The sequence below is a fragment of the Lepidochelys kempii genome, chromosome 2 (genome assembly GCF_965140285.1).
Source record: "Lepidochelys kempii isolate rLepKem1 chromosome 2, rLepKem1.hap1, whole genome shotgun sequence".
Taxonomy (NCBI): Eukaryota; Metazoa; Chordata; order Testudines; family Cheloniidae; genus Lepidochelys; species Lepidochelys kempii.
The window spans coordinates 43,233,064-43,247,119 of NC_136381.1; the positions used below are offsets into that span (position 1 = coordinate 43,233,064).

General features: G+C 40.5%; 1 protein-coding gene across 1 annotated transcript in view; it reads right to left on the reverse strand.

Annotated features, from left to right (window-relative positions):
* LOC140906500 (neural-cadherin) overlaps positions 1-14,056 on the reverse strand; it is a 98,494-nt gene that overhangs the window by 18,458 nt on the left and 65,980 nt on the right. Inside the window, exons 11-18 of the mRNA XM_073330553.2 lie at positions 13,633-13,805; positions 13,326-13,493; positions 12,114-12,363; positions 9,557-9,684; positions 8,129-8,315; positions 7,737-7,880; positions 6,089-6,372; positions 2,944-4,561 (exon numbers count right to left, since the gene is read on the reverse strand). Coding sequence (XP_073186654.2) covers positions 2,944-4,561; positions 6,089-6,372; positions 7,737-7,880; positions 8,129-8,315; positions 9,557-9,684; positions 12,114-12,363; positions 13,326-13,493; positions 13,633-13,805 — 2,952 coding nt within the window. The remainder of the gene's footprint in view (positions 1-2,943; positions 4,562-6,088; positions 6,373-7,736; positions 7,881-8,128; positions 8,316-9,556; positions 9,685-12,113; positions 12,364-13,325; positions 13,494-13,632; positions 13,806-14,056) is intronic.

Here is a 14,056-nt window from a genome sequence, read left to right on the forward strand (position 1 = left end):
ACATAATATTATATACTGATGTTAAACCCCTGGAGTACCTGAACACAAGAGGCAACATGAAATGTAAAGCCTTCCTTACTTTATCATGTGTCACAACCTCAATGTATGTACGTCTTTTTTATTTAAATAGACTTAAGACAAATAATCCCCTCATTTAAGTTCACAGGAGTTGATAAAACAGCAAAGTACATCTTGTGTACTTGTGAAGTACAGCAAAGTGGTGTCCAAAATTCACTGGAAATAAGTTATCCAATGTTCCATCATTGCAGTTCAAGAACGGACCCCTGAAGACCGCCAACAATGACGAAGGCCTTTTGTGTAAATAGCAGCCACACAAAATTTCACTCTATACATCAAACTAAACCTTATAACAAGCACATGTCAAGTAGAATAGCTGTCCAATACACTGGCACTGTCTATATATACACATCTTATAACATATCATCATGTCAGCTCTACTACAGTATACCTAGGAAGTAGGGCTGTCAAGCCATTAAAAAAATTAATCACAATTAATCGCACAGTTAAACAATAATAAATAAATAAATAAATAACCATTTATTTAAAATTTTTTGGATGTTTTCTACATTTTCAAATATATTGATTTCAATTACAACATAGAATACAAAGTGTATGGTGCTCACTTTATATTTATTTTTGATTACAAGTGTTTGCAAAAAGACAAAAGAAATAGTATTTTTCAATTCACCTAATACAAGTACTGTAATGCAATTTCTGTCTTGAAAGTTGAATTCTACTTACAAATATAGAATTATTTACAAAAATACTGCGTTCAAAAATAAAACAATGTAAATTTTTAAGAGCTTGCAAGTCCACTCAGTCCTGCTTCTTGTTCAGCCAATCACTCAGACAAACAAGTTTATTTACATTTGCAAGAGACAATGCTGCACACTTCTTGTTTACAATGTCACCTGAAAGCGAGAACAGGCATTCTCATGGCATTGTTGTAGCCCGCGTCGCAAGATATTTACGTGCCAGATGCGCATGCTTCAACTACCATTCCAGGGGACATGCATCCATGTTGATAACGGGTTCTGCTCAAAAAACCATCCAAAGCAGTGCAGACTGATGCATGTTCATTTTCATTATCTGAGTCAGATGCCACCAGCAGAAGGTGGATTTTCTTTTTTGGTGGTTTGGGTTCTGTAGTTTCTGCATCAGAGTACTGCTCTTTTAAGACTTCTGAAAGCATACTCCCTACCTCATCCCTCTCAGATTTTGGAAGGCACTTCAGATTCCTAAATCTTGGGTCGAGTGCTGTAGCGATCTTTACAAAACTCACATTGATACGTTCTTTGCATTTTGTCAAATCTTCAGTGAAAGTGTTCTTAAAAACAAACAACAACAAGTGCTTGGTCATCATCCAAGGCTGCCGTAACATGAAATATATGGCAGAATGCGGGTAAAACAGAGCAGGGGACATACAATTCTCCCCCAAGGAGTTCAGTCAGAAATTTAATTAATGCATTAATTTTTTTTAACAAGCGTCATCAGCATGGAAACATGTCCTCTGGAATGGTGGCTGAAGCATGAAGGGGCATACGAATGTTTAGCATATCTGGCACCTAAATGCCTTGCAATGCCGGCTACAAAAGTGCCAGGTAAATGCCTGTTCTCAATTTCTGGTGACACGGTAAATAAGAAGAGGGCAGCATTATCTCCTATAAAGGTAAACAAACTTTTTTGTCTTAGCGATTGGCTGAACAAGAAGTAGGACTGAGTGGAATCGTAGCCTCTGAAGTTTTACTTTGTTTTGTTTTTGAGTGGAGTTATGTAACAAAACAAAAAAAATCTACATTTGGAAGTTGCACTTTCAGGACATAGAGATTGCACTATGGTACTTGTATGAGGTGAATTGAATTTCTTTTGTTTATCACTTTTACAGTGCAAATATTTGTCATCAAAATATACACTTTGATTTCAATGACAACACAGAATACAAGATATATATGAAAATGTAGAACAACATCCAAAATATTTAATAAATTTCAATTGGTAGTCACTTGTTTAACAGCGATTAAAACGGTGATTAATTTTTTTAATCGAGATTAAATTTTTTTAGTTAATCGCGTGTGAGGTAACTGTGATTAATCGACAGCGCTACTAGGAAGAGAAGTCAAATTCCTCCTGATCAGAAACACTAGTTAGAGGGTATGCCATGTGACCAGAGGAACAAGGTGGGATTTGGGGAGGAGGAGTTCAACACCACACAGATGCAAGCCCCACAGTTACAACATAACTTATTTATATAGTTTACTCTGCTTTGGGGCTTATGTAAGGAGACTGGGGACTGCAAGAGATCATCAGGGAGTGGGGAGCTGAGGGTCAGGGAAGGTGCCCTGCCTCATGATGGCTGCAATGAGCGAAGGAGGGCACAAAAAACAGCAGCACAGAAGATTTTTTCCATTTCTATTTTTGGGCAGTTCAAGGCTTGCATTAACTTTTCAGAGGGTACAGATGGTTCATATTCGGGTTCACATTTAAAACATTAACTAGACAACATGCCAGATTAGTTTAACCTCAAATTTCAAGCACTCTCTCAGGGTATTCAGACTTGAATCCAGATCACAGCCTTTGACAACATTATTAAATGAACAACATCAGTATAAAATAAGTCAAGCTATTTCATAATTAAAGGGAAACCAAATAGCATCTGAAAACCATTTACTTAAGTTTTATAGAAGTGTACGTAAGGTAGAAGCCAATTACCCTCCTTCAACCCCAAATTCAATCTCCTCCACACACCAATTAACTCCAACCCCTGGGACCAGACCTTAAACACCAAGTTTCAGTTCTAATCAACCTTTTGGCAGAGCTGCATTCCCCACCAGCTCTTGTGGAATGGAACAGATCTCTTTGAATCGCACACCTGCTGCTCATCGTCTGAGTATAGCCCAGTGAAATAAGTTCCAAATCAATTACCATCATAGCAGTAGATGAGGTATTCCATGTAGCCAGCAGAATGAGGATGATCATTTCGGTCCCCAATATTAACAGTTAACGTGTTGGTTGAGCTCATAGGAGGAGTCCCGCTGTCAGTAATCAGAATGGGCAGGTAAAACACCTTGTGCACTTCTCTGTCAAAGGTATGCAGTGCAGTGAGCAATGCACTTCCATTGCTGAAATCCTGCAAGTTAAAGTAAGCTACGTTGCCAAAGTTGCTGAGCAAGTGAAAGGAGAAAGGCCCTCCATTAGCAGCAGTGTCTCTGTCTCTAGCATATAACAAAGTAGAAGTCTCGTTCATTTGGACAATTTGCGGCGAAGCAGTGTTTTCCCAGATGACTGGGTTATACTGAGCCTCAAACTCTGGCCCGTTGTCATTCACATCCTGCAGAGTCACGAGAACAGAGGCACTGCCAGTCAGCCGAGGTTGTCCCATATCAGTGGCTATGACCACAAGGTGGTGCTGTGTCGCAGCCTCATGATCCAGCGATCCTGCAACTACAACCCAACCATCATTACCCACGGAGAACTGCCCACTTGGGTTAGACCTGTTTATCAGGTGATACAAAAACCTTCCATTCAGCCCCGAATCTAAATCGACAGCAGAAACCTGCACAACTTTAGTGCCGAGAGGCACATCTTCAGCCAGAGCCATCACTTCATAGAACGGGGGATAAAACACAGGGGCGTGGTCATTGGAATCCTCCACATAGACAACACAGTGAGCAATGCTGAAGAAATCGGTGTCTTCAGCTTTCACGGTCAGGTTAAACACCCTCTCATGAGGTTTCTCAAAGTCCAGGTGTTTCCGCAGCCGAATAGCCCCACGTCTGTTGATTTTATCTGTCTCTATGGAGAATTTACGATCATCATCCCCATCGAGGATACTGAATGTCACCACAGCATTTTCTCCCTCATCTCTGTCCGTAGCAGCTACCATTGTGACCTCAGTGTTGATACTTGCATTTTCAGAGACAAAAGCCGTATACATCTTCCGTGTAAAGACTGGAGCGTGGTCATTTATATCAGACACCAAAATGGTGGCGGTGCCTGTCCCAGTGAGCCCGCCTCCATCCCTTCCTTCAACCACCACCAGATACTTCTCTTCCTTCTCCCGGTCCAAGGATCCGAGCACAGTACAGATGGTGCCCGTAACCGGGTTGATTGAAAACAAGTTGAGGTTGATTTCATTTTGGACATTTTGAATAATTCTGTACGTTAATACTGCATTCTTCCCAGCTTTGGGGTCATCAAGGTCTACGGCATTCATTTCCATTACAGTGGTGCCTGCTGGGGAATCTTCAGGAACCTGCCCCATGAAGCAGCCCTCTGACATGCAAAGGAAAAGAGGTGGGTTGTCATTCACATCTCTGACCTCTATGATTACATCTGCAAAGCCAGTTAGTCCCTCTCCATTTTCATCTGTAGCAAGAACAAGAAAGCGCCATATGGATCGCTTTTCACGGTCTAGCTTTTTGTTTGCATAGATCTCTCCTGTGTACTCGTTGATGCAGAACTCACTATTGGCCCCGTGTCCATGTAAAGAGTAGCAAAGGGCACTCTGGTCAGCTTCTTGATCAGGGTCAGTTGCAGAAACCTAGAACAAACCACAGGAGGGGTGAGAGAGAGAACTGGAAATTCTACTGCAAGCTGCAGTACTATGGAGGCCTACTAAAGAACATGCCCCTATATGTTAACAGTTAAGAGTAACCATCAGTTGGCTTGAGTCATTTGGGTCATTCTGCAAAGGTTATAGCTGGGCTGGAGAAATAGGCTGATTGTGTTTAGGGAGACTAATGCATTCTGCATGCTAGTGCATTTTGGAAGAGTGGGGAAAATATACAGGAAGAGTTAGGTGGAAGTAATAGTAAAAATCAGCTGAACAAGTATTTGCAGTGAGATCCTGTGGAAGTTGAACCAGAGGAGCAAACAGAAATTGATTCATAGGAACAGACAGGAGGGGTTAGAAACTGGTCAGAATTTGGGTCTTCTCTTCCTTATACTCCTCTGATGGGGAAATCATAGAATCATAGAATATCAGGGTTGGAAGGGACTCCAGAAGGTCATCTAGTCCAACCCCCTGCTCGAAGCAGGACCAATTCCCAGTTAAATCATCCCAGCCAGGGCTTTGTCAAGCCTGACCTTAAAAACCTCTAAGGAAGGAGATTCTACCACCCCCCTAGGTAACGTATTCCAGTGTTTCACCACCCTCTTAGTGAAAAAGTTTTTCCTAATATCCAATCTAAACCTCCCCCACTGCAACTTGAGACCATTACTCCTCATTCTGTCATCTGCTACCATTGAGAACAGTCTAGAGCCATCCTCTTTGGAACCCCCTTTCAGGTAGTTGAAAGCAGCTATCAAATCCCCCCTCATTCTTCTCTTCTGCAGGCTAAACAATCCCAGCTCCCTCAGCCTCTCCTCATAAGTCATGTGTTCCAGACCCCTAATCATTTTTGTTGCCCTTCGCTGGACTCTCTCCAATTTATCCACATCCTTCTTGTAGTGTGGGGCCCAAAACTGGACACAGTACTCCAGATGAGGCCTCACCAATGTCGAATAGGCCTCACCAATGTCGAATGTCATCACCTATATCCTTGGCACTTCCATAGTGTCTTCTCACCCAGAGATCTCAAAGAACCTTACAAATACTGATGAACACCCCAGTAAAGTAGGTATGTATCCCCATTTTACAGATATGGAAATGAAGTCAGCGACAAGAGTAAGTGATTTGCCCAAGGTCACAAAGGAAGCCTGTGACAGTTGAGAAGAGAAAGCTGATCTTCTGACTTTCAGTCCCATGTCTCAACCACAAGTCTATCTTCCCTTTGCACTTTTCTTACCATGGATCAGTAGGTTTGTTTACATTTATACTGGCCAGTAACTAAGTTTATTACCTAATTCCAGCCACCACATATTTTTGTTTAATCTATTCTATAAAAAGAACGTAGATAGCTGGAAAACATGGAAGACAGAAGGATATCAGAATCTTACAGATTCCAGGTGTCAGGGTTCACCCTCTTCTGATGAGATCTGGCTCTCAGTAACTGATGTAGTTATGCATGAATAAAAGTTTAATTTACCCTCCAAAAAACCCATCTCTGTTTTATGCAAACTGATTTACCTTTAGAACCATAACAGGCAGATCTGTAAGTTCCTCTAAGACACTGTCATGGTACTCATTGTTAGTGAACACTGGAGCTTCGTCATTCTTATTGATTACATTGATGGCAATGAGTGTGTGATTCTCCCACTTCCCATCAGAGACTACAAGCCGGAGCTCATAACGCTGCTCTTGTTCATAGTCCAGACACTGAGTAATGAAGATGGTTCCCACTTCGGGTTCAACATCAAAAGCTCCTTTCACATTTCCTGATGTAATCTGATACCTCAGTTTGGCATTTGCACCTGTATGAAACAGCAAATGTTTACTTACTGCTAATATAGAATTCCATACCATACTTCTCAAAGCACGCAGTAAAGCCGCAGCAAACATTTATTAATGGGATGCGTAGTTTGACTTGCACGCAATAGGCCAAAATTTAAGAGACAAGCAGTTGTATTATGCCTTAACAAAAAAGTAACTGTAGTCAGAAACGTGTATGTGAAAGTGTGAGTAAGACAGAAAAACAAATAACTGCAGAGTTCTGTGTTTGTAAGCACAGTTATATGTACAAGCGTAGTTTGCAAGTAGAAGTTAGGCAACTCTTTTGTTCCATTTTGCATAGTTATATGTACAAGCGTAGTTTGCAAGTAGAAGTTAGCCCTACACGTCTAATGTGCATTCATTTGCTGAAACTGAAATAATGTAGTGTTATTAAAGTCTAGAAGCTATTTTTGTTTAATAGTTTCCCCCCCATGTTAAACCCAAACATCTGTTGTTACTACACACTCATTTTATTTTTACCACCAGGTGGTGCCAAAATCTCAAAAGAACAGCAAGGTTTCAAAAGACCATTTGTTTTCAAAATATATTCCATACATACGATCCTAGTTATTTTGTTTTGCATTGCTGCAAAATGTTTGGAAACTTGAGAAAGTGATAAGCTATTGTTCTTTGAAAAGGAAAAAAGGAAGAAACATGACAAGATACTTGATACACTGAAGCGGTTTTGATTGTTAAAATCAAGTTCACTCCATTTAGCACAGGGGCAAAGAATCATTTTCCATACAGAATATGTAAGCTCTTAATAGAGGGGGGGAAACATTTTCAACCTTTTAATTTATTATGAAATGTCTTACCCATATGCTATTGAAGTGACATGAGCAGCAACTGATAGGAGTCAGAAAAAAACCCGCTGTATTTCAGATGTTTGAACATGAGAATTTGGCCCCAGTAGTAACCCACCTATCAAAGTGACTAACAAGTTGTGGGTTTGTTTTTTTTTCAAATTCTCAATGCCAGCAGTATGCTCCAACTTCTCTCCTTTCTCCTTCACCAACCAGACTAAGAGGGGCATTTAGCACATCGCCAACAAATAGAAGAATTGTGAGGATTTAAATGTCTGTTGTTCTAAAATAAAAGGATCACTAGCATATTGTTATTCTACAAAGTGGAAACTTGAGTAGATTACTAAGAGTTCTTGACACATTTAAGCCACAGAGATTCTTCTCCTCTCCAAACTATTGAAATCCATTTAAAATTTCTCCTAAATACAATCAATCACAGGATTAAAACAGAAAATCATTAGCTCACAAGAGAAACCATTATTATGGTGGACGCTGCATTACTCAAAAGCACGGAAAAATATAGGAGAAGTATGTTGGCACACCTTCATCTTCATCATTTGCTGTTGCTGTCACAACAACACATCCAACTTCCTTGTCCTCCTCTATACTGATTTCATATACTGGGTGAGGGAAAGCTGGAGCATTGTCATTGACGTCACTGACAAAAATCTTCACATATGCTGTATCTGAAAATGAAAATTTAGATTACGGAGACCAGACAAAGTTACTTGTGGGATGGCCTAACCTATCCCTGAAGAAAACTCTGTGCAAAGCTCGAAGACTTGTCTCTCTCACCCACAAAAGTTGGTCCAATAAAAGATATTACCTCACCCATCTTGTCTGTGTAACCTACTCCGACATTCCATGAAAAACTCCGCTTCTACCAATGGCAGTGGAACCCTTTCTTACCTGGTATCTAAGCCGTCATGCTTACCTGTGTTGGGCTGCCCATAAACACCAGGTCGCGCAGACTCTGCAGAATCCTGAGACTGAACTTCAATTAAATAAGAGCCTCTCTTCTCTCTGTCAAAAGATGCTTTGGTGGAAATAATTCCTCTCTCAGGATCAATGATGAAGAACCGGTAGTCTTCACTAGGGTCTTCCAATATTGAATATTGAACCTGAAGTTCAGAAATTGTATGTGAGGTTCCATGCATACCATTTCATGCGAGTGCTGTTTCCCCATCCTTCCTGAGCCCTTTCAAACTGTCTGCAAAATAATATCTGAAGAGGCTCTTGACTGAACAGACTGTTCTTGAGGCCTTCACTCAATTTGACAACAAAGTTAGAATGCTTATGTAAAATAACCCCGATGTTCCTGGTAATATACAATTAGGACTGGTCAAAAAAATTTCCATCAAAGTTTTCCGAAGGAAAACTGAGCTTAGATTAAACCACATATTTCACAGAAACTTTGAAAACCAAAAACTTTTCAGCTGAAAATTTTCAGTTCTATGACGAAAAGTAAATTTTTTTGAAAGGAAAAATCCCCACACATTTTCCCACCAGTTCTATATACAATATTTGCTACACAGTTTTTCAGTGACAGCTTATGGCAGGTTTACAAGTTACAAAATGATAACACACAGAGTCAAAGTTCTCTAACAAGAGCCATGCTGTGGATTTTGGGAAGGGGGTAATGAATGGGGCAGAAAAGGGTGAGCAGCACTTCACAATGCTGCTTGCCTGTTTGTATTTGATCACTACACCAGAGCTGGCCAAAAAGCCAGCCATTCATGAGTCAAACGTGAACAAAAAGTTCAAAAATGAAGCCTACAGCCTGACAATTAATATGGTGGGGGCAGCCCAAAGAGAGCATGAGTAGCAGCATGCAGTGCTTCATCATGTCTCCAGCTCAAGTTGGGTCACTATGTGACATGATCTAGAGTCTCCCTCTGTCTGAGATGGAGCAGACTGTATACATCGTACCTACCCACCTATCTGTGGTACTTGTATGGTCCCAATCATTGTAATATCTGACTGCCTCTTAATCTTTACTATATTTATCCTCACAAGACCCCTGTGAGGTAGGGCAGTGCTATTATCACTACTATCGGATGGGGAACTGAGGCACAGAGAGACTAACTTGCCCAAGGTCACACAGGAAGCCAGTGGTGTAATAGAGACTGAATCCAGATCTCCCATACTAGTGCCCTAACCACAGGACCATCCTTCCTCTCCTGTTTTTTACAGATCAGAGGCAGCTCTTATTTAGGTAAAAATTAGCCACCCTGCTCAAAGAGGAAGGGAGAGGTGCCTATGGCTCATTATTGTCCCATCTGCTACTTATCTTTTCTCATTGTTTAACTGTGTCAATGCTATTTAACAGATTAATATTGCTGGGAGAAAAAGAGTAATAAACCTCTCCATATGGCCCAGAATCCAAGTCAGTTGCTAAAACCTGGGCAACAGACGTGCCAATAGCTGCTTCTTCAGGTACAGACACCTTGTAGGTAGAAGATGTGAAGAACGGAACATTATCATTGACATCTGCAGAGAGAGGAGTTAAGAGATAATGAGAGGAGGTTCAAATCTTAAAACTGCACCTTTTAAAAAACAAATTAGCAGATTGTTTTGAAAAACTATCACAGAGTTCCTGCTAATGCCCAATCCTGTTTTCTGCATTCCCATTCTCAAGGCAGATGGCAGAAGCTCTTTTAATTAGAGCGATTGTGAAGTTTCTGCAAGACGTGATGCTGTGATTTCAGGTATTATGCGAGACACCGATTAACCTATTAACTTACTGAAACCAGGAGCTGGATATTCTTTGGCCCTGGTCCTGGCAAAGACTTACATACCTACTGAATAGCATTCAGGATTACTTATTGACACCAATGGAACTGTTCATCATATCTAAATTTAAGATAGGACTAACATCTGATAACAGACCTCCACCAAAATAACTGGTTTTTACTTCACCCCTTTTGTTATTTTGATGAAAGTTTGTGTGCAGGCCTGCCCTTGTCTTTGCAGGATCAGAGCCTTGGGGACCACTCCAGTGTCAGTAACTGCAGTTATGAAGTGTCATTAATTTAAAGAGATACTGTCAACTTGAAATTCAGTCATTTTCAAAATATGGATTAAAAGTAGCTTCAGTGCCACATTTGCACTGAACTCCCCAACTAACTTCTGCAGCTTTACAACCACATTTTTCTGTTTTAAAAAACTTCTTTCCCCTGTTGCTGTGTGAAAGGCCAAACAGAGGAGCTGACTGAAGTCAATTGATGAAATTGAAGCTACACCAAGTACTGTAAAACACAAAAAACAAATTAAAAACAGACAAAAATATTTTGCTAAATATGTTCTATTCTAAACATTATGTGTAACAATAGTAGGTAAAACAGAGAAATGCAATTTTAAGCATTTCTCGATGAATGAGGCTGACAAATTCTTAGGGCCTGATCTTGCAAACACACACATTTAACTTTACAACCATGAGATGGTCCCACTGATTCCAACATGTGCAAGTGCTTGTAGGATCAGGGCCTTAGATTGCTACTGTGTTTGTTGTTACTACAGGCTTGCTTTACAACCCAGTTTTCCTGTGTTCCTAACTCTCCCTTGTGACAGACTATTTTTCATGTGTTATTTCAACAAACACAGTCAATATTCTTTCAGTTTTAGTAAATGCATTCACCCATTGTTGAGCTGAGAGTGGGGGGAATACAGTCTCTCTCTCTATGTATGTATATAATGTGTGTATTTTTTTGCATATGCATATATAAAAAGTCATACTTTATAAGTTGAGGACTTCTGGTAGCTAATTTCCCACTTAAAAGTGGTTTAACTTGCATTCCCTTCCCCCACCCCAAAATGAATCTCTTGTTTCGAATTTTACGTTACTGGAAAATCATTTTTGTTCCTGGCTAAAATGAAGTTGCCATTAAACTGAGTTACAACACTATTAATAGGACCATGGAACAATGTTACTAATGAATATTGATTTGTGGTAGTTTGATTGTAATCTCTTTTGAGCACAGAATGTTTTCATTTCAAAAGACATTCTCTGTTCCAAAGAGAGAGAGAGGGAGGGAGGGAGGTGTGTGTGTGTGTGTGTGGCGCCTAGCACAAGAGGGAGGGAGGGAGGTGTGTGTGTGTGTGTGTGTGGCGCCTAGCACAATAGGGCCCTGGTCCTGACTTTAGGTACTAGCCACTACACAAATAAACAACAGGTGTTTTGGTGTATTATGGAAGAGCTCCATAGATTAACATACTTTTCACTGTGCAAATATGGTAGCAAAATTAGTAAAGATGAACTTTTTCGTATCTTTTTCTGATGACCCTGATGTAGTGAGGCAGAGTGGCCTCCCACTGACCCACACCCACACCACTGCTAACCCACTACACAAGTGTATGTAATATTAACTAACGAGGGACAAACAAGTAACATTTAATTTTAATAATTTGTGAAATTATATAGTAGGGTTTTTTTCCTTAAAAGTGCAAAGATGTTTGTTTGTTTTTTTTAAAGGGACAATTAACAATTACTAGGTATGCATTTTTGCTGTCCTGTTCCAAGAGTTAATCATTTCAGTAATCCCCAAATATCCCTAATATATGAAATATTTCCAGTACTACACTTTTCTCTCACTAGAATTGGAACACTTACTGGGCCATTTCTGGCATTAGAAGGATTCCTTTAATTTTACACTTACATAGCACTGCATTACTTTTTAGTGCAGATATTTCTATATTAAGTGTATGTTTTTAAATACCACATCCCACTTGTTAAATCACACTTTGTGGTTTCTTCAGATGAAAAGACTATTTCTACTACTGCACGTCTTAAAACTCAAAAGAAATCTTATGCTGTTAAGTCCAGGCTTCATTCCATAATTTCTAGTACTGATATTTTAGAAATACTTTGAGTGTCATTCTAAAATTACCTGTTCTAGTTACAGTAATTCAGTGGTACTTACCTGTTATATTAATACAGACAGTGGTGAATGAAGCTAAAGGAATCATTGCTACATTTTGTGCCCTGACTCTCAGAGTGAAAAACCTAGTTGTCTCAAAGTCAAGTGGTTCTGAGACTAGTAGAGAAGCAGATCCATCCACTCTGTTTGGCTTCAGGTAGAAACGAACAGGCATGTTAGTCTCTGGAACTTGACCCTCCTCCAGGTTATATGTAACCCTGGGATCACCAAGGGAGGATGTGGCTTTGACAGTCTGAAGAGACAAAAAGCCACTGTATTTGTTTATGAAGTGCATGATTCTGAGTATTAAGATGTCAGTTTGGGGGGTTGGGGTTGTGCATGCATGACGAGACAGACAGTTTGCCTTCATTCTGGAGATTTGTCTAATTTTTGTACTGCTTTTGCTGTGGTTCCAAGTTTGAATCAATATTAAATTTCCCTGCTCTGTAAATATGGCAAAGGGTATGAACACCACCTTCAGGTAAAGGAAGCTTTTTCCCCAAAAAACATCCAAAGGGGGATTACTATGAGGATCTCACTCTTCTGCAAGCTGTGCATGAGCCTGGCTGGATAAAACGAATTGTTTCCAAATGCTTGGATCAGAGGCCTGGGAGATGAAAAGGAACTGTAGGAATCAATGAGCAATTACAGAAAAGACTGCCTGGGATGAAGCAATCAGTGTGTCCAGTTTAAAAAACTTGTTTGACGAAGAAAAATAAACAATACACATTTCATCCACTGCTGAAATACAGCACAGCTACTCTGCCACTAAAACAGCAGGTATGGGCGGCACTGAAAATTGCAGGGAGAACTCAGGTAGGCAGAATGGAATCACTCAAGCTGGAATTTGGTCAGGACCCTGGAATTCACAGCTCAACTCTTGTGGAAAATACTCTAGGATTTTTAATATGGGCTAAGCCTCAGTTTTGCAACTCATCCAAAAGATGCTCCCTCCAGGAGGACCCCTTGCTGGGGCACTGGCTTTACAGGACAACAGAGAAAAGTGCAGCCTTCGGAGTCACAACATCTCCAGCAGCTTCTGGAATTTCCTTGGAGATATCCCACGTAAAGCTAAAAGCACACAGCTTGTGAAATCTGATAGGGTCACAACGCAAGGTAGTAAAGGCATGTATATCCATCTACGTACACAGACAGGACAGAAGGAAGGGAGAGGGGGCTATTCTAGAGAGAGAAGGAGGTTCTCTTATAGCATACCACTATCTTGGTGTCACGAATAGTGTTCTCCGGGATTGTAACCCGGTATCCGCTCTGTTCCCAACGTGGAGGCTGATTGAGTACATTAGTGATAGTTACAGTCAGCTCCACAGTGCTGCTTCTGTTGCCTCCATCTGTTGCTACAATATACCGGCTGATTCGAGTTATCTACAAAGTAGTTTTAACAAAAAGTTTAAGGAAATCTAAAAACTGATTTGCACAGATCAACAGATTGAGATTAACTCTCTGCAACATATTCCACAGGAAGAAAGCTGTGTTACATTCTGAATTACAAGAGTCCTGTTACCTGGGAGATCAGATGGTTCACATATACCCAGCCGGTGCTGGGGTTGATTTGGAAGTATTCTGGCTGTTGCTGTAACATGGAATATACGATGGCAGCATTCACACCTTGGTCATCATCATGAGCTGCTGCACGGAGGAAACTTGTGCCCACTGGGGTGTCTTCATGGAGGAAGTCTGTGAAAAAAGGAGGAGACGTATTCTCAGCAGGCCTCATTCTCATGTATAAAGGCAATATTCCTGGATCTGGCAATTCTAGAAGTAAAGGGGACACTTACAATTCTCAGCTCCAGGTCAGTGCTAAGATCACAGAACAGTGTGGCAGTATTTCCAGTTTACAGATCACGACTGCACAATCACACTGGCATATGAGCTGTGAAACAGCCTAAAAGACCTGGCTATATTTGTAGGTGAACAGGGTTAGGCCT